The sequence below is a fragment of the Pagrus pagrus genome (assembly GCF_965226575.1).
Source record: "Pagrus pagrus genome assembly, chromosome: 21".
Lineage (NCBI taxonomy): Eukaryota > Metazoa > Chordata > Actinopteri > Spariformes > Sparidae > Pagrus > Pagrus pagrus.
Genome location: NC_140208.1, coordinates 6,006,009 through 6,026,962, shown reverse-complemented (window position 1 = coordinate 6,026,962; position 20,954 = coordinate 6,006,009). Strand labels below are relative to the sequence as shown.

The window sequence follows — 20,954 nt, the reverse complement described above, 5'->3', positions numbered from 1 at the left end:
GTGGGCGTTGATCAAGACATTGAGAGGCGAGGCTGTCGGGTTTTGATGCCTGCTGATAGCCCGTCCTGCCTCGACAGCAGCCTGATGATGTGTTGCCTCTCTCTGTGGTCTCCGCTGATCGCCGGCTGCTTCCTCTAAAAGCTGAACCCGCTTCCAGCTGGCTGTTGGCACATCAGCCTCTCCAGGCGAACCTCGTTTCACACTTTTTTATCTCTTCGGATCAACTTTTTTCGCAGCTTGATCTCTGCAGGACTTAAAGACTGAATCATTTCGGGCAGGTTCTGACCGCCCTGAACTGTGCGATCCTTCGTCTCAGACCATGATCGGTGTCAACAGCCTGCACTCGGCAGGGCGCCTACGCTCACGCTCTCTCTGCACCGTGCGCTACGGCAGGGACTTCCGGATGATGGACCCGTTCCGCTATCCCAGAACCCCTCGCTCGCGTTCGCTCAAGCCTCTGGTGTTTCCAGACCTGCTGGGGAAGGCTCAGGACGGACAGAATCACCCACAGGCCAGGAAGAGGAGGAAGGTAGTGAAAACTAGTTCCTGTTACTTTGACACGTCAGCGAGACACGTTATGTGTCAGTTGATCTTCAAAACTTCAGAGATGAGTCATGTTTTTTTACAACTTTATTTCACATTGTGTAACAAGTGACATCTAACCCCACGTAACATTGAGTAAGAGCTCATTGTCATTCAAGGCCAGTTGGGCCAAATCTGTCAGATGGTCTGTTGGGGTTTGACCGTGGACGATCTGTTTAACTTATAATCCTCCACACACAGCAAACTAGAGCTGCAGGATATGTTAGACAGTCATCTTAGAATTATCTTGACAGATATTACAATTTAGTGTGACTCACGATTAATGGGAATGGGAAACATTTTTTATTTTCACCAAAATAATAATCTGCCGAAAACACTGAATTTAAAAAGCTTTTTAATGACATTTTCCTTTTAATTTGATGACACCAGTTCAATGTAGAGAGTCACATTTAATGCAAAGTTTTTCTATTATGTTTGTTCCTGTTAAGTGAATTTGAAATGCATTACTTTTACGAGTAATACCTGAAGAAAAACACACATTATCTTACAGAAGTTGCCCTTAAAGGAACAGTTCACCCAGAATGAAAATGTAATCATAATCTCCTCACCCTCTTGCTGATGGAAAGTCAGGTGAAGTTTCGAAGTCCACAAAACATTTCTGGAGCTTCACAGCAAAACAGCATCGCAGTGTTCTCCTAAACAATCGAAGTAGATGGAGACTTGTTTTAAAAAACGTAAAAAATGGCTCCATACTGCTCGTCCGGTGTAATCCAAGTCTTTAGAAGCCCACAGATCCCAAATTTGACGGCTTTTTTAGGTTATTTTGTACGTTTTCAAACAAGTCCTCATCTATTTCAGTTGTTTAGGAGAACGCTGCAACGCCGTTTTGCTGTGAAGCTCCAGAAATGTTTTGTGGACCACGAAACTTCACCTGACTTTCCATCAGCATGTTGGTGAGATGATGACAGAATAAACACATAAGGTTTACGTAAATGTCCAGTTTGTAAGACAGTTGAATTTTGTGTCTCAGTCCCTGATGCATTGGGATGACGACTGACCCGACCTACATCCCCAAAACGTCACTTGGGACTGAGACTCCAAATTCAGTACTGTCTCACAAACAAGACCATTAAAGTATTTCTAACGTCTTCAAGAAACCGAAACAAGTCCAGCTGCCTACGATAAAGCACTTAGAGTTACCATGACCTGGATGACTGAGAACCTTCATCAACAAGTATAAAATCTATATCTATCTATAAAAAGCATGATGAAGTGATGTTTGTTGGGGTCTGTACCAAACAAACATGATTTTCTTACATCTGGACAAGATTTATAGACCAGGACATCTCTGCAGCTCTACAGTCTTTCATTTTGTTAACATACTCAAACTACTATTGCATTACAATTTGAATAATCATCTAAGCTTCACGCACAGCCTTTGACGGAGCAGATTGGTCGACTGCCAGGCCTGATTGGCCGCACACCACGGCTCAGAGCAGCGCACTGTGTAAAGCCACCACTCAAAGCTAATGGCTCTCATTTGCCGGCACTTGGTGACGTTGATGAAGCAAGAAGGTGAAGGTGACGAACATCCATCCTCGTCTCAATGAGCCTCCAGACTGAATGAGTCAGACTGATTTACGCTCCACCTCCATCTACCTTTTCTTTAGTTATTTACCTCCTCTGTGGTCGTCAGTCCACAGAGTCAGTCTGATGCTGAGTCTGTGTGCTCCTCTTAGATTTACTGTAAGGGATATTCTTCAGGGGTAAGATTAACTCACCTCACGTACACGAATCAAATCAAAGTTTATTTACAAAGCACATTTAAAAACAGAGCACAGTGCTTTATCACATGAGTGCGATAGCATGACATGGCAGGAATAAAAAGACTAAACAATCCCATTCACAGATAAATAAATACAGAAACAGACGTCAGATATAAACACAGAAGAGTAGGAAGTGAGACATAAAACCTTAAAGATACTCAAAAGTATATATCTGTTCCACGTTTACTCAGGAAAATATGTAAATATATGTATCCTTATACATCAATCACAAGAAAAACTACAAACCAATGAATTGATTGTCAGAATAGTTGGTGATTAATTTAATAGCTGACAACTAATGCAGCTCTATTATAGATGGATACGAACGATAATTTTTGGGGAAATATTCTGCAGATTAATCAGCATTTGCCCTTATTTATTGTCATTTTACAGGGTAAATTTCTTCCAGCCAAAGCTCCAAGTTTTGTGTTATTGCTCGACCTTTTGAAAATGAAACAATAAGTTTACCAAAACATTAAAATTCAGTCATCATCTCCTCACCCTCGCGCTGATGGAAAGTCAGGTGAAGTTTTGTAGTTCACAAAACATTTCCGGAGCTTCACAGCAAAACAGCGTCGCAGCGTTCTCCTAAACAACTGAAGTAGCTGGAGGCTACGTAATATAATAAAATATGTTTGGTAATATCCAAATCTGTAGAAGCTCCGAGATCCAAAATTGATTTGAAAAGACGTTATTCACATCCTTGACGCAAGGTTGAGCTCGAGCACCGACTGGTTTTGCGCTAACACTTTCAGTTTAGCAGCTACAGTGAAGATTTTGGCTTTAAAAATGGGTGTAAATAACGTCTTCTCAAATCGATTTGGGACATCAGGGCTTCCATAGACCTAGATTACCCAGGACGAGCAGCAAGGAGCCATTTTATGTTTCCAGTATTTGCATTTTTGGCTGAACTGTTCCTTTAAGCGGCTCCCTTCACTGATGAACCTCTGTATACAGAATATGTTGCTGTTGTGGCTGATCACTCCACTTTCACATCTTACAAATTCACTGTTAATATTTGATGTTGACCAGATTTGTGCAACAGAAGCATTTTCAAAGTCTTCCACTTTGTAATTGGCCGACTCCGCCGTCCCGGGGAAGCTCAGCTGTTTTCCTGTCTGCGATGATTAAAATGTATGAGCACGGCTAGTTTTGAAACACGGTTTGAATGCTGAGGTTTTTACAGTAGAGCGTATGGAAACCAGAACTAAATCTGTACGGATGTCCATTAATATTCATGAGTCTCTGCAAGTATTTCTGATGAGGCGCCGTCTCAGAGAAAACTCTGGAAATGAACATGATTAGACACGCAGAATCAAACCTCATTATAAATGCAGTTTTTTTTTTTTCCTGAAGTCACAATGCAACAGAACGATGCCGGGCGCCTCAAACAGCTGAATTGAAGTAAAGACCGTTAGCAGCGGCTCTTTAATCAAAGGAACGTAATAGGAATTGATCGATTTTGGCTGAGTATGAGGTTTCTACCCCCACACATGGCAATTCTGAGCGTGCCTGTAGAGGACGTATGGCGAAGGTCTGCGAGGGATTCAGAGGTGAACGAGGTGGTGATGAACTGCCTGCAAGTGTCCTCTCCATCACCTCAGCTGTCACAGCTGTCTATCAGCTGCATCCTCCGCCTCGATACGTCTTAAACACGACAGTCTGATGGCTTCATGCTGCAGCAGGAAAAGGCTGCTCCTTTCTGAAGCCGAGTATCTGCATCGCGTTCAGCTGTGGCCAGCCAGCAAGCGTCTGCCGGTCGGGCTACAGATTTTGAGCAAGTGTAAGCCTGCAGAGACGCAGCGCCGACTCCCTTTTCATTCTCCCTGCTGTGTTTTCCTCCAGTTTTTCTGTTGATTATGACGATAATGGGAGCAAAAGAGTGTTTTCCCCCGAGGGAGGAAACAATGACCCATAAAATTATAAAAAAAAAAAAAACTGGCACAGAGAAAAGGAGTCCAATCACAAACAAGTTGAAATGGATCTGGAGTTAAAAAAACATAACCCAGATAAAGTTTGTGGAAATAAGCCAGAACAATTAGAGGTATGCAGAGCTAACACGGAGGAAACTGTGCTTTTAAAGTAAAACAGTGTCTTTAGTTGTACATGTTGCAGTTGTGCAATGCTGCAAATCAGGGAGCTGATTTATGTTTATGACATTTCTGTCTGTTTTTTTTAATCCATGAACAGATAATTGTGTAGGAAATGTACAAAATCAACATACATACATCACCCAGTCCTTGGCAGTGATGCAAATTCAATGCTTTCAGTTTTCCATGTTACTTTATGTTTCTGCTCCACTTGGTTTGATTCACAAATACGTTTAACTCGACATTTATCTGACTACTAATCGGAAAGTATCGCAGTTGCACTAGAAGGGTTAGTAGAGCGCATACCTCCGCCAAGGCCAAACAGTCCCCTTTTGTACTCACCCATAGATACCAGCCAACTAATTATACCATGGTGATGTTAAAGAAAGCGAGAAGAAAATCCAGGATCTGTGTCTTTAAAAGTTAACGGCGTCTTTTCTGGGCTGGGGCCCATCCTCCGTCCAGGTTTTGTGGATATCTCTAATCCTCATATTGGAACTTAAGTACATCAGACTTAAGTCTAATTTTGAATGTTGGACTTTGACTATTTATACTTAATGAGTCTTTTTATGATGTCTTATCGCTCCATTTACTCAAGTAAACGATCGTCCAAAACTGCTCCTTTGCTTAGACTAATTATCGTTCCCATTGATTAGTCTGTCGGTAATTTGTTGTTTGATTTAATCGATCATTTAGACTATGAAATGAAATGTTGCCATTGTGTTCTGATTATTTTGTCTCACCAAAAGTCTTTAAACCAAATATGATTCATTTCATTTAGAAAAGCAGTTGAGAAACCAGGACTACCAAATGTTTGACGTTATCAGGATTTTTCCCATTGATTGACAAGTCAATTAATCAGCTAGTTGATTCAGCGGTAAACGTGTAAAGCCAACTCAGCTGTGTCTTTGTCATGTTTTAGTTTTTATCGTTTTTTGTGTTCATGTCCCGAAGCTGTAACTTAATTTTCTCCGCGCGGGTCGATCGCGTTTGCGTCCAAATTATTTATTGGCTGATTGATTCGCTCGTCCATCCATTGACAGGCCGGCTGCTCGGCGGATAATGGCTTCGTAACTGATGCTGCGGCGGTTGACTGATTGGATGATTGATGGATTTGGTTGGCGAAGAAAATGAGTTACGCTCGGGCAAAGGGCAGTTTGAGCAGCGTGGACAGGGATGACATTTCTCCGAGTACATTTTATTGAATGAGGCCAGCTTGCTTACTGTGCAGCTTTTATAGAAAACAATATACCTGCCGCCCCTCGCCGTGTAATATTTGATCAAATCGTCAGGTGAACACAGCTGAGCGTTCGCCCGTGTTTGTCTGAAAATGTGATTTTCTTGTTTTTCCCCCGCAGGCGCTCTACAACTCAATCAAGAATCAGAAGCTGCAGTGGACACTGTAAGTCATTTTACATTGACTTTTATGGCTTTACTCACCTTAAACTTTATATATTTTTTTTCATTTTCTCCTCCTGGTGTGGCTCTGTTTCTGTCACACACACACACACACACACACACACACATTGTCCAGGAAACAATGAGGGATATTGATTAACTTGTTAGCGTCCACATTAATGACGTGAGTGTTGTCTGGCATGTGAAGGAAACATTAGTGTGTCAAGGGTTGCTATTCTGGATCACAGCTCCAGAGATGCCAATTAAGTCACTGGCTTTCCAAGCTTTGTTGCCATGGTTACGGCACCATGGATACGACTCCATAGCTACCGCATTGCTCTTTCCTCCCTGTGTTCTCTCAGCAGCAAACGCACACACACACACACACACACACACACACACACACACACACACACACTCGCTCTTACAGATGGATATACTGTACACACAAATGTACAAAGGAGAGACATTTGCATGCATGTGCACGTGTACAGTAGGTGTGAACATGTAAAGTGAGAAAAAAGAAGGAGTGACTAAGCGAGAGGGAGCGAGAGGGAGAGAGAGCCAACTCCATTTAAACGTCTCTTTACCTGCATCCTGTACAAAGGTGTGACCACAGCCTCCCACTAACTCTCCAAAAATAGCTGCAGCAGCGCTCCCGAAGCAGCCGAATAAAAAGTGGTCAGAGGAGCAGATCGAGGAGGAGATCCACAGAGAGGCAGGCAATCCAGTTCAAACATCTCCGCTGACATATAGACAGCTATTTAAACACCGGGAGGCCACGCGGGGATAAGAGGAGATGTCATTTTTAGACACGTAAACACCATCAAGCAAAGAGAGAATCCACCTCCAAACAAAATGAATTACAGATTAAGAGATTCAGCCCACAGCCAGTCAGTCTGGCTTTTGTTTTTTGTGTGCCTTTTTTTTTTCTTCATTTGGCAGCAGGGAGTTGCACATGTTGGTTTTTAATATTTTAGCTGGCCGAGATCAGTGAAATAGAGTAAATTCTGTCTGTGATGGAGCGGCGCTTTAAAAAAAAAAAAACCCTATTTGGAGGCAGAGCACAGTGTCGCTTTTGCCACCACTTTCACACCGCGCTCGCTCGGTTGATGCATATTTCATCACACAGAGGACATTTCTTCACTTGCACAGTCATTGACAGAGATCACAACACGAGGACTGAAACCCTGAGACGGATACGCCACGGCTCTGTGTTGACTCTGAGGCTGTTAACGCAGCTTGTGTTTGTCCTCGTGCTTTTCTTGTCGGAAAATGTTTAAGGATTGTAATCACAGCACAATGATGACCGCCTTTAACACTGGACAAAAAACCCACTGACGCCCGCTAACATCTGACTTTCGTCTTTAACGTCACTGTGTGCAATCTGCATCCAGCCCCTCGACAAATGACTCTGCAGGAGTCACGTGCAGCTCCGATCGGCTGTGATGGAAACAGAACAACCGGCAGGACGCGCTCATTTTTTTGCATATTACGATTTGAAAGAGCAGGAAGTTAAAGACATTAAAAGGTTAGCACTGTTGCATCATCAGTGGCCGCCATCTTGATAACAAAATGATGCCAGCTGTCCGATCCGTACTGCACATGTGCACCTCTCAACAGAGACGGGAGAGAAGCGAGATGTCTCACTCCTCGGCAACTTCCGCCGTCGGCTCCAGAAATAAACGATGTTAAGTCGTCTTCTGGATGTGGTCTGATGAAGCCTGTGATCTGCTGCTTTCTACCTGTTGCCTGCTTTTGTTTTTGATAAACGTGACACCGGAGAAAATCAATCTATCGCATATTTTAAGCAGGTTTACCGGCATTTAAAAAACACGCACATACAGTACACGCTAATTTTGGTGTGAAATGGTATGAAATGCTATTCTTCTCAAGTCCATACTTACGTACTGTATCTAAAGTCTAATTTTGAATGTTATTGAGGCTTTTTGAAATGTGGTATTGCTAATTTAATTTAAAAGACTGTCCAGCACTGCTCCTCGGGGAAACTAAAATGGTTTCCATTGATTAGTCTTGATGGAGATGCTCCGATCGACTGGCAGAGGTTTTAGGCCCGACCAGCGATGGCATCCCTCACAGGATACCTTGATGCTTTCTAATGCCTGTCTCTTTTCCTCTGCCGCCTGTGAGTGTGTGTGCTCTTACTTGAGTTGACAACAAGCTGTGTTTTGATCTGTTGCACCTGTTTTCTTTTGGGAAAGTTAAACATAGTAGTCGAGGGTTATGAATGCGAAATAACAAAGGGGAGGCTCTGTTCTCTGAACCACAGCAGTCAGCTTTCAGCTGCAGCGCATTAGACAGACTCCCTCAGACACGAGTACCGTTCTTAAGTACAATTTTGAGGTACTTTTCCATTTTCTGCTACTTTATACATGATAAATTTAGTTACTAGTTACTTTGCAGATTCTGATTATTCAGTGTTTGTCGGCTTTTCATTGTGACATGTTTCCAATCAGATATTGTTGTGAGAGGACGCTGCATCAGAGGCAAAGCTGCACATTTTTAAATTAGTTTATTTTGTCTGCAATCCAGCAGAAAAATCACAGATACAGATATTTGGAAAATGCTGAATATCTGCCTGATAATCGTCCTGGTCTACCTCTTGTAGATACCAGCGTACACAGGGAAAATGCTTATCAGGGGGAACTTAAATGAACTTAGTCCATAAAGGTCACTCAATAACTAACAGCTTACACGACGTTAGATAAAGTGTGATTACTGCAAATCATTTTCAGCTGCACGTTACAGGTACAGAGCACTTTATTTGCTGATTACTTTTAAAGCTCGTCTGGGTCTTGCCCCAAGTTTCGCAGTAGAAATGTGATCACATATGAGCCTTCTCACAGCCTCAGATCCTCGGGTGCAGCCCGTCCGGTCGCTCCAAAGTCGAGGCTTAAAACTGAGGGTGACCGCGCTTTTACTTTCAGCGCCCCTCGACTTTGGAACGACCCAACTGAGGAGATGAAGCTCGCAGAATCAGAAACTTCTTTTAAATCTCTTCTTAAAGCCCACTTTTGGATAGACGTAGACATTTTGTGTGAAGTCGTCCTTTTTTAACCGAATTTCCATCTTTCATCTTTCATTCCTTTTCCTGCTCGTCGTCTCTTCGTCTGTTTTTAATTCCTTTGATGTGATGTTATTTTTCCTTCTCTTAAAGGTTAGTTTAAGTGAGTGAGAGGAGGTCCTGCAACCTGGTGCACAGTCTCACTTTTGCCATCACTTTCACACCGCGCTCGCTCGGTCGACGCGTATATCGTCACACCGAGGACATTTCGTCGCTTGCACACTCATTGACGGCGATCGCAACACGAGGACAGAAATCCTGAGACAGATACGGTGCTCTGCTGAGTTCATTCTGAGGCTGTTAGTGCAGCTTTTGTGAACGTCTTGTTTGCAAAATCACAGCGGAGTAAAGTGTATATTCTGTCCTGTCCTATTAATAGATTACATCGCATCGATTTACTTATTTACTCCCAGATTGAGGCTTTAAAAAAAATACTCTCCGCCACCACACAGTATAGTCAAAGGCCTGTGAGAGAGGTGTGAGATTCAGACGCTAAAACAAAACTGCTCTCTGCGATTATATGAATACAGAGTGTGTATATGTGAAAATCTGGCATGTACATCTCATTACAGGTGTGTCTGTGTGTGTCTGTGTGTGTCTGTGTGTGTGTTTGTGTGTGTGGGTGCTCGGTACAGTACGTGTATTTTTGCGCCCCGATGAGAAACAACAACGCAAAACACAGCGATGGATGTTATTTCACACCCCCACAGAGAGAAAGACACGCACATGGCCACGCTCCTCTCGACGGTGCAGTTGGATGCACCCACATGTTCTTCACACACACACACACACACACACACACACACACACATGCAACACAGACATATACAGCACACACATGCTTCCTCATTCAGCAGCGGGGGTGGAGAGCAGAGGGAGAGGTGGTGGCGGCGGTGGTGGGCATTGTGCAGCGAAAGAGAGACGCAACAAGTCGGAGATGCAGCAGAGACGGGGCGAAAAAACGGCAGAGGAATAATTTCAGCTGTTCAGGATATGATGATGATGAGAGAGCGAAGCATGCTGAACAGACACGACCCATCTGCTCTATTATTGCTTTTATTCTGCTAATCCCCTCTCTCCTCCTCCCTCAATGCTCCTAATCATCCCAGTCTTACTATTGTCTGCTGCCGCCACCTCTCACCTGCAGCAGCAGAGCAGACTGTGTGCCATCGACTCGCATCATATGACATTAAACAGCAGCGACGTGTCTGTAACACTGAGTACTGAAGCCTGGCAACGAACACACAGTCCAATAATACTGTTTGCTTGTACATCAGTCAGATAGTTCCAGACTTCATTTGAAATTTGGCCGATTTAAGACTGTTTTATTTTCAGCAAACTTCTTTTATGGCAGCTTGGGTTTAGAAAAACAACAGAGCATTGAAGTGAAATGAATTGTTAAAAATCTGGTGTGCTGTTAGCACTTCCATCCATATTAAACACCGGAGAGGCTTCTGAAGTCTCAGTCTAGACACAAGTATAAAGTGTTAGCATGACAATGTGGTGATATGTTCAAATCTGTACATCATATCCATCATTTCATGTTCGTATTACGTGTATATGAGCTGGCTTTCGTGTCAGGAGGATGGTTGGTAGTGACGTGACAGCTGGGTGAGATGGCAGCCGAGCCAGAGACCACTGTTCAAGATGGCGTTTAAACATTTAAGTAAGCGTGATACTGGATATTTTTGGTAAGATGTTGGGACATTTATTAGCTGAGGTTGAGGCACCAAAACCACTTAGTCAAGGTCAGGAAAGCATCATGTGTCGATCGCCAGGTTCACGACGGAGATGGTCAAACTTCCTGTCAAAAAATAGTCTGTCAGATCACAAACACTGCTGGAAATTTCCCCAGGTCTCCTTAAAAAACACCCAGTTTTCATGCAAAACACGGATGGTCACCTGTTTGGCAGCTCCTACTGCGACAGGTGGCTAATAAGAATGCTAATGTCTTGATATGCCACATTCGGTACGCATGTCAACCTTGGATGTGACTGTGGTTTGCAGAATGACTGTAACAGTACATCCCGGCGTATGTACTGATCTTTTCCAAACCCTAACCAAGTGGATTTTTGTGCATAAACCTGACGAGACCATGAGCACAGCATTGTCAGAGCGTAACATTTCAAATTTAACCCAGAAAAATGTGAAGTTTCAACATGTCTGCGGTCTGCAGAAACATACATCGACAACCTTTATCAAGGCGATAGGTAGGAAGTCTCTGTGATGATACGAAGGTCGATTTTGAGTGGAAGTGCTTCGCCACGTCCTCTTTCACTCGCCTGTGTTTGGAGTGACTCGGTGTCACAGGTGAAACATAGTGAATCTGTTCCTATAGGCTGCAGATGCAGAACAATCCACCCAGCATGCATTTCTCTCAGCTGGACAACTGCATGTGTTTCCTTCATGTTGCATCAACAACATTTCCTGTATTTTCTCACACACTGTTTCCTTTCTTTTTTCCCTCCTCTCTTCATCTTTCCCTTTCTTTTGTGTATTGTTCTTTCTTTTCCTTTTTCCTGCCTGTTTTGGTACTTTTCCTTTCCACTCCTCTGCCCCATTTCCTTTTTCTTCAATTTGCTGTCTTTCTCTTCTTTCCTTTCTTCTTCTTTTGTCTCAGATTCATTATTTTCTTTTGTTTCTTCTCTTGTTCTTTTTTCTCTCCTCTCTTCCATTCTTCAGTATTTCTTTCTTTCATTTTTTTGTTTTGTTTCTTTTTGTTTCCTCTTTATTCAGTGTAATCTCTTGTTTTCTTTCTTCTCTTCCTCTATTTTACTTTCTTCTTTTTCCTCTCCCTCGTCCCCACTCCTTTCAATTTCCCTTTAATATCGTTTCATTTCATATCCGTTACTTTCTTTCCTTCTGTCCTTACCTTTCATTTTCTGTGGTTTCCTCCCCTCGCCCTTTCTTTCTTCTCTTTCCTTTCCTTTCTTTACTTTCTATTCCTCTCCTCTCCTCTCCTCTCCCTCATATCATTGAGGATAATGTTCTGCCATCTGAGAAGGATCATCTTCGTCTTTTTTTCGTCTTCTTCTGCTCCCCCTCCTCTGTCTCTGTCTCCTCACTTCTTTCTCTCTCTCTCATCCATCCATCCATCCATCCCCCCGCTCTCCAGCTCCTCTACACTTTTTCTCTGTGTAGAATGGGATTCAGGCAGGCCAGCAGTTACCAGGCAACAGGCTCCGTGCTCATTGGCTCCGTCTCTGCCTCCCGTTCTCTCTCTGGCTCCTGCACGGGGTTAACTGCTGTTATGTACTGTTGGTTACTCATAGCGCGGTCTCGGGGGGGTTCGGCATCCAGCCATTATTCTATTTTCGGGCTGAACTTTTGCATGGGTGCCGCCTGGTGAGGTAACAAGTGGAATTGCCATGTTACCTCGCCAGGCAGCTGCAGAGACGCTCGGCGTTGTTGCCTAAAGCATCTATCATCTCCTAATGTGACAAATCCCTTTAAAAAACACGAACAGAATCCATACAGTGCATTGTGAGGGATTATTTACAAGAGAATGGGATTAGCACTGCTGTAGAAATGTGTATACTAAGTATTGTCTATCAGTCAAATGCAGCACAAAGACATCTTCTCTCTCACTTACATTATTTATAACATACTGTAATATATACTCTTAATAATGAAGGTTCTCATGATACCAAAAATGTAAAGTTTGATAGGCTCCATACCTGCTTTGATACCGCTGCAACAAGAAAAGATAAATCCCATGCACAAGATAGGACACTTTTTTGTCTTTTTTAAAATAATTTGATTGTAGATTTGTTTTTCAAATAGCTTCAGTACTTTGGAGACTATCAAATGTACAACATTTATATTGTTTTAAACACTTGGTATCGAAAAAGGATCAAGTATCAAGACTTCTGACGTCCTGATACTCAAAAAACAAAGGTTTACAAGGATTTTAACAAGCAGATGTAAAGATACGCTGATAGATACACAATTAATAAAGACAGAACATTTGAAAGAATAAGGTAATTAAAACCTCAAGAAGGGCTAGTAGACAAATTAAATTAAAAATGGTAATAAAACAGTAAAACACATTAAAATGAAGCAAAAAGAAGTGCTTAGTAGACAAGAATATGTGATTAAAACAAACAATAAACATAAAAAAACAGTAGATGAATAAATATGAAATCAAAAATGGGCTACCAGACAAGAATATATAGTGAAATAAATACCATAATGGGTGATAAAACAAAAAAAATGGTATTAAAACCTAAATAAAATAATAAAGCATTTTTAACACCAGAAAAAAAGACATGAATATACAATAAAAGCAAAAATCGATGACAGAACATAAAAAAAGGTAATAAAACCGTTGTAAAACAAATAGTAAAATGAAAAAGGGGCTAGCAGACAGGAACATAAAGCAAAATAAAACTCATATTGGATGATACAATCTTTGAAATGGTAAGAATACAGTAATTAGCCAAAAGTGGTTAGTAGACAAGAATATACAATGAAACCAAAAATGGATGACAAAACATTAAAAAAAGGTAATAAAACAGTCATAAAATACATTTAGAAAACGTAAAATGGGCTTCAAAGTAAAATGAAAGCAAAAACAGAAGACAAAACATTTAAAGAAATGATCGTACAACAGCAGTGAAGGAAATAAAACACATTGAAAAGTGTCGAGTACACAAGAATACACAAGAATACACAATACATGAAAACTGAATGGGTGAAGAAACACAGATTACAACAAAAGCCGTTGCTTTGTCTCAAAAATCCAGACGTGCTGTTCTCTTTTTCGATAAAGGGTCATAAAAGACATCCAGAGACTTGTTTTACTGGAAACACACACACACACACACTCACACACTCACACACACACTCACACACAGACTCACACACAGACTCACACACAGTGCACATGAGGGTAGTTAAGAAGAAATGAAGCTGCAGTCGAACACAGTCAGAGCGCTGCGGCGCGTCTGAATCCTCATTTACAAAGATGGCTCCTCCAGGCCTGTTTCTAATGAGCGATGTGCAGCAAAAACTTCAAATCCACCAGCAACAACTCTCAGCCTGAAAACGCACTTTAATAAGAAATGGATTCTAGTAAATTACATGTCTGCGCTCCAGTTTTAACACTTTAGGTGAGACAGTTTATTAGATTTCAGGATGTAATATGCAGGCGTTCACCACTAAAATGTCTTAAAACGAGAAAAATCAGACCTTTGTTGTATATTTTGTTGGATTATGTTCTTACATTATTCCAAATGTTTGCAATAATGTTCAAACCAGAGAAATCCACGAGGTTGCTCAAGGTAACGGTGCGTTTCATTTGCTTTCAGGATAGGGAAGTATGCGAACGAGACTAAACTCATCATCTTGCTGTTTTTCGCCCCGAACACTGTAAACTAGTCGTAAGATAACGTTAGCGAGCGACGGTGCGTACCGAGGGTGTGTGTGTGTGTCTGTGTTCGAAACAATAAAGCAATATGATGAAAGTGAGCAGTAAAAGTTTGGAAATCAATAAAATATGAGCAGAATAATTGTTGATATTAATGTCATTGGTGTCAAATCTCTCCACAAAGTCCTTGTTGGCCCTGAGAGCTCAATGCATCAGGCGCTGACACGAGGCATGAGCAAAAAGTTGAGTTTTCCTTCATCAGTTTCCATTCTTTCTGAGCATTTAAAGGCACTTCTCATTCATCTCCGCTTGTAATTCAAGACTGAGAGTGTTGTGTTACTGCCAGTCTTGTAATACAGTGCCTTATACACTTGACTTTGTAAGGAAGCAGACTCAGGGAGCGTCCTCTCTCTCTCCTCTTTGTACTGTAAGTCTTTAAAGTCTCATGGAACAAAAGTCTTCCTCACCTCTATGAGCCTTCAAGAGGAGGAGGAGGAGGAGGAGGAGCTGTGGTGATGCGTCTGCGTTTCTGAGGGCCCCCCCTGGGTAACGCTGCCCCTGTTTTTCACCTCAAAAGCTGGAACAAGATAGATGGTGTCACTCTTTTTGCGGTAGTACTTTTTGATCAAGGGGAGCGGACTGCTTCTCGGGAGAACAGCAGCCGAAGCACAGAGAGAGAGGAAAACACACAATTAAAGCTTTGAAGACACACGGCTTCATTCAGTCAGGTTTCTCCCCCCCCCACCAGATACACTTTTTTCTAAATGTCTGCAACAAAAGCTCTGCCAAGACGCCATCAGTGGACGGAGATATTACTCATGTGTACTGTATGAGACGAAAGTTTCCCAGCGAGTGTGTGAAATCTCTGGACCTCTTGTCCTCGTGTAACAGAGTGAGAGGCAAACGGACAGGATGAATGATGATGTGTTTATTCGCCTTGCTAATGAGACATGACACATAAGTGTTGATCACCATCGAATCTTGTTTTTGTTTTTTTTTTCTTCTTTAATTCATTTATTTCATTATTTGTCTCCATAGCGACGAGGAAGAGCTGCGGAAGTCGTTTTCGGAGCTCGGGGACAGCCTGTGCGACTCCAACGCCTCCAGATCGATGAAGCGGGTGGGCAGCAGCGGGAAGCCCCTGACGGACGAGTCGGAGCCGTCCGGGTCGCTGCTCTACAAGAACGGGTTCCTGGTCCGAAAGGTCCACGCCGACTGTGACGGCAAGAGAAGTACGTCAGACCCTCTCATTTATAACTCGAGGTTCAAGATCCATTTACAACAACAACAACATAAAATGTTGGGATTACAAGACACCATCACAAACCAGAAATATGTCATCTTCCGGTTCGACTTATAGCAGCAGACATAAATAAATACATTGAATTAAAGAATAATGTATTAGCAGTGCTCCCATGCTTTCTCCAGGTAACCAGCTAGTCTAAATGTTTTCATATAAAGCACGCTTCTCTTTTAAAAAAAGACAAGAATAAGCATAAAAACATGTGTAGAAAGCTTTAATGAATGTGAAATAAGATGGAGGATAAAACCTACCTGATGAAAATAAGAATGAAAATAGAACAAAAGATGGAAAATCGCCCAAATCACACCAACTGTTGTGTTTTCGCTGCACCAAGACTGGAGTTCAGCTCTGAGAAAGACAACATCTAACAGCTTCGTCACTTTAATTTATCTCCATTAAATCCTCATTGTTCCAGTCTGACCGGCAGAAGGACCAGGGAGCTCTTATCCAAAGTCTGTGCCATGCCCGGTTTCACACCAGTATTTATCAGCGATCAAACAAAATGTCTCCTGCTTTCTCTGCTGTTATTCTCTCTTTAGTTGCAAAAATATAGTTGGATACATCTTTTATTTCTGATGACAGGTATAGAGCTGAAAGCTAGCTTAAGAACTACGTTTACATGCACAAAATATTCATTTTTTTGCCCTTATTTTGAAAAAGTTAATATTCCTAACAAGCAGTTTACTAATAAATGAATATTCCTGGTTTACATGCAGCCGTGCATACTCAGATTAGCGTGCCCTAAGATGTCGTTTATCACGTCAAAATATGACATGAGAGCAACAGAATAATTGTGGAAATGATCTGTATCCGTGTCCATGTTTCTCCAGCACCGAGAGGGAAGCGAGGCTGGAAAACCTTCTACGCCATCCTAAAAGGGCTCATTCTCTATCTGCAAAAAGTAAGTTTCTTTTTTAACACTCTGAGTTTAAAAAACGGCTGCGAGAAGCAATTTGTGACAGCTTCTGCTTGATATTCATTATTCAACCTTTAAGATAACAGATGACTGCGTCTCCATAAACATCCTGTTTTACTTTCATCGCAGCAACACGTTTGTAACAGAAGGTGAATCTTGATCTTCGCAGCGGTTATCTCTCGAGAAACCAAACAAAATGTTCTGTTGCGCCGCGTCACCTGCTTTACACGTAATCCACAAAAAAATGCTTTACATCAAGGAGCTCGCGTCCTGTTTACGCGTCTAAAAAGTGTCAGAGACTTTGGTGCGGGGTGGAAACAGTCCCCGCATTAAAATAAGTCGGTGTTAATCAAAGCGTTTCTTCTCTCTAACTGTCATGTCAGGGGGAATACCGGCCCGATAAACAGCTCTCTGAGGAGGACCTGAAGAACGCCGTGTCCATCCACCACTCTCTGGCCATGAAGGCCTCAGACTACAGCAAGAGGCCCAACGTCTTCTACCTGCGGACGGCCGACTGGAGGGTCTATCTCTTCCAGGCACCGTGAGTCCTGTTTTATGTCCCTCAGTGAGATTTAGACACATCTGGTGCACGGAGACCTTCAAAATCAAACCAGATCCGATGTTAAAAAATAAAACCCTGCAGAGGTGGACCCCTTATCTTGACTCTGCACGCTGACTGCTCGAGGCAAGTTTGTTTTTCTGACGCATAGTCTCAGTTCAAGCGACAGGATGTGGTCAAAAGTATGTAGACGCCCCTGTCCTTGTCCACGTTTGTGTGCTTTTTGGTCCTGTTTGTTCAGTTGAAATGCACACAGTCAGTGTGTTAACATGCACTTAAGTAGCTGTGTAGATGTTAATTTGTGTACATGCATTTGGAGACAGTAGTAGTCAAACACTCAGTGATGAAAAATGACTTATTAGGACTAAAGAAACTCTTATTAGTTCCCTTTTAGAAGGAGCGGTGAAGGATGCATTGCTACGTGTCACCACATCTCTGCTGTCTTCTAAAGGGCAGATCAGAAACCAGGTTACCTGAATACATGGCCAAGAAATCTGTTTTCTTGAGTTCGGAAATCAGGCTTCTCTAATCCACTACCCCAATTTTTCATGTAGTTTGAGAAATGAGCTTGCCGGAGACAAGCGACTATAAACCCGGCACGTTAACACACTTTAATGGTCTTCCAGATTTGTGGAAACAGTTTGGAGAAGGTTTCCTTTCTTGTTTCCTCATTGAAATACCCATGTACACAAAGATAATGTGGAGGAGCTTTTCCATAATGACACTCACACAGACTCACAAAGTGGAAACATGATGCTGTCATGGCTGGTATCTACCCTAAAACTTAACATACATAAATAAAAAGTAAAACTAAACATTTCTGAACAACAGAAACTAAACAAAAACTATCAAACACACTCTGACAGCTAACTCAAACCGAACTAAAATTAAATCTCAAAGATAAAAGTAAGTAAACTGCACTGAACCGTGACCTCAACACCATCCAACACCTCCCAGAGCCGGACTGTCTGTTTTCTTCACGTTTAACAATCGCATATGGGTGTGATACTATGTTGTCCACATACTTATGGCCATGTATTGTAGCTGTGCCTGGCTAATCAAACAGCTGAGCATCCATCCTGGACTGACAACATGCAGCTGTGCACATGTGTCGTGGTGTGCAGAGCACATGCTGGGAGCACACGGATCAATGCTGCGCACACACACACACACACATGTTGAACAGGATGTCGAGTGTTAAGGTGGAGGTGTGTGCATGTGTGTGTTATCAGGAAGTGGCACATGAGTGGCCACATGTTTCAGCCCCCTGGAGGACCGGCTCTGTGCTCCAGTTGCAGCTTGCATTTGTCCCAGATACTGTACCCCTCTCCTCGCTCCGTCTCTCTCCTCCTTGTCTCTCTGCCTCGCTTCCTCTCTCTCGCTCTCTCTCTCCCAGGGGATTAAAGCGAGGCTGTCTGATTCAATCTGATATTTCTCATGGGCCCCTAATGGGTCTGTTAGTGTAAAACAGGCCCTTTTCTCTCCCGCATTAATTGGCTCCAAAATAATTTCTTTGTCAACAGCGAGGCTGCGTTTTCTGATAATTACTCCTTTGATGTTTAGCCATGTGCTGATGTGAGCACCACGGAGAGGAGCTGATGGTGAGTGTGTGCGTGTACCTACTCTATGTGTGTGATCACTCTTGTGTGTTTGTTTCCATGTGTGGGCGACGTGCATTATCCAACGCAGGAACGCCGAGCAGATGCAGTCCTGGATCACACGGATCAACACGGTGGCCGCCATGTTCTCGGCTCCTCCCTTCCCGGCAGCCATCGGCTCGCAGAAGAAGTTCAGCCGGCCGCTGCTGCCGGGGACGATGTCAAAACTGTCTGAGGTAACTAAATATTCGTCCTAGAGGGGGGTGCAGTTGGTCCGAATCAAGTCCTGCGTCCTGGGAAGTTTATTATGGCGATAGAAATCTGTCAAAATTAAAATAACGATCCGTTCTCAAGAGCCATTTTCAAAACGGGCTGACACATCATTCTTCATCACATAATGGCCGAGTAATTAGAATTAAATTTTCATGAATCAACACTCCACTTAACACAAATGTAATATATGACCAGTGGCCACGAGCGGCTGTGATTGAAGCCGTTTCATTCCTCGTGTCGATCCGTTGTGAGATGAAAGCGGAAACATATTTATGGTGTTTGCAGCCCGGGACTCAAATTTAATAAGTAACATTAGCAAAAAAAACCTGATCGCAATCAAAGAGCTGTGAGAGTGCATTACTGCCATCATGAGTTTGATAAAACAAGATCGTTTCCTTCTTATAACAAGATTACTGTGACTTTTGTTTTAGTGCTGCAGGTTGTAAAGTCTAGAAACAACATTCAGCATCACAAATGGACATTAAAACAGGTTTTTTCTTGCTGTGATCACTCCTCTGATTCATACCGACCATTAAAATATCTCTTCTCTGGGCGTCCTCAGCCAGGTTTGTGTCTCCTTGCTGCATTGCGTCCTCTCTCTCGTCCCCCTCATTTAATGTCTGGTCGTCTCATCCAAACTAACCGTCCAGAATTTGGCATAAAAAGGCCCCTTCTTAACTTTCCAGTGTTAGTGATGATGGACAAAATCAAAGTAGTCTGAGACTATTCTAATCCAGTGAATATCATCTCACGTTGCCGTCTTTTTCAACCAAATTCCCTGGTTTTGTTGCTATCTCAGGTTCCCACGCCTCCTGGAAAATCTGGAAGACAGTTGACGAGTATGAGTTCAGGCAGCCATGGATAATACACTGTAATTCACGAGAGAAAAAGGCGTTGGGGTTATAAAGTGATTAATTAAAGGAACATAATAGTGTCTGGGTGTTCTCCCTGTCCGTCTTACCAGCTAGATCGTCACTGAAGAAGTCCTGGAAAATGACCTCTAGGAAAGAGTGGGAACCCTGTGTCTCAAACACTGAAGCACAAAGAGGCAGTTTCACACAAATCAAAACCTTCTGTAATTTAAAGCAAAGGCAAACAAGGCTCAAGGCGGCAGGTAGAGGGTCCACATAGATAACAGGAGGGTTGGACAGAGACGATGATTACATACATTGAATATTCTGGTCTTTACCCTCGGGGCCCTGATGCACCAGGCCGACGGTTGGCTGGTGCTGTATGAGAGAGAGTCAAAAAATGCTGCTTGGGGCGCCCCGGTAGCTCAGTTGGTGGAGCGTGTCCCACATGAACAGAGGCTGTGTCCTCACTGCAGCCCTCATAGCCCTTCGCTGCATGTCAACCACTCTCTCTCATCCTGTTTCCCACCATCTGTCTGAGCTGTCCTGTTACATATGTTAGTGGTTAGTTAGCAGTTAGATGTACAGATTATCACCACCTGAAAGTACAAGCTAGTTAGCCGTCGGCTGTAGTCTTGGTGGTGTGTTCAAGTGCAGCTTTTTGGCCGAGACGCAGGTGTCATGAGGACATAATATACTAACTTTAAATGCAGCCGTGCATACTCTATGAGTAAATATTAGTGTGCATGTAAACGTAGTCACGAAGGCAGGAAGCACATTAGACAATCTGTTGTGGACGATGGATGTGTTGGGGAGCTGATTGGTAGCAGGTGCACAGGTGGGACTCAATAATCCAGTCAGAGAAAAACATTTTAAAAACTGTAAACGAAAGAAGGCAGGTGTTTATTTATTTTTTGCCTTCCTCTCCCTCATGATGTCCGTGTTGACCTTGTGCTTCACAGGAGGAGCAGGTCAGATCCCACGAAACTCGATTCAGAGCGCTCTCCACCGAGCTGGCTGAGCTGCGCTCCTACCCTCCTGACCGCAAGGTCAAAGGGCGAGAGCTGGAAGAGTACCGCCAGCGAGACGAGTACCTGGAGTTTGAGGTGAGCTCGTCTCGGAGGTAGAAATAAATGGAAAAAGT

The 20,954-nt window shown here is 42.8% G+C and overlaps 1 protein-coding gene across 2 annotated transcripts in view; it reads left to right on the top strand.

Moving 5' to 3' along the window:
- Positions 1–20,954, top strand: part of LOC311251014 (uncharacterized protein) — a 75,851-nt gene that overhangs the window by 49,844 nt on the left and 5,053 nt on the right. For both annotated transcript variants that reach the window (XM_084343258.1, XM_084343257.1), the window contains exons 11-16: positions 5,818–5,861; positions 15,349–15,542; positions 16,444–16,514; positions 16,913–17,070; positions 18,778–18,922; positions 20,773–20,916. In XM_084343258.1, coding sequence (XP_084199384.1) covers positions 5,818–5,861; positions 15,349–15,542; positions 16,444–16,514; positions 16,913–17,070; positions 18,778–18,922; positions 20,773–20,916 — 756 coding nt within the window. The remainder of the gene's footprint in view (positions 1–5,817; positions 5,862–15,348; positions 15,543–16,443; positions 16,515–16,912; positions 17,071–18,777; positions 18,923–20,772; positions 20,917–20,954) is intronic.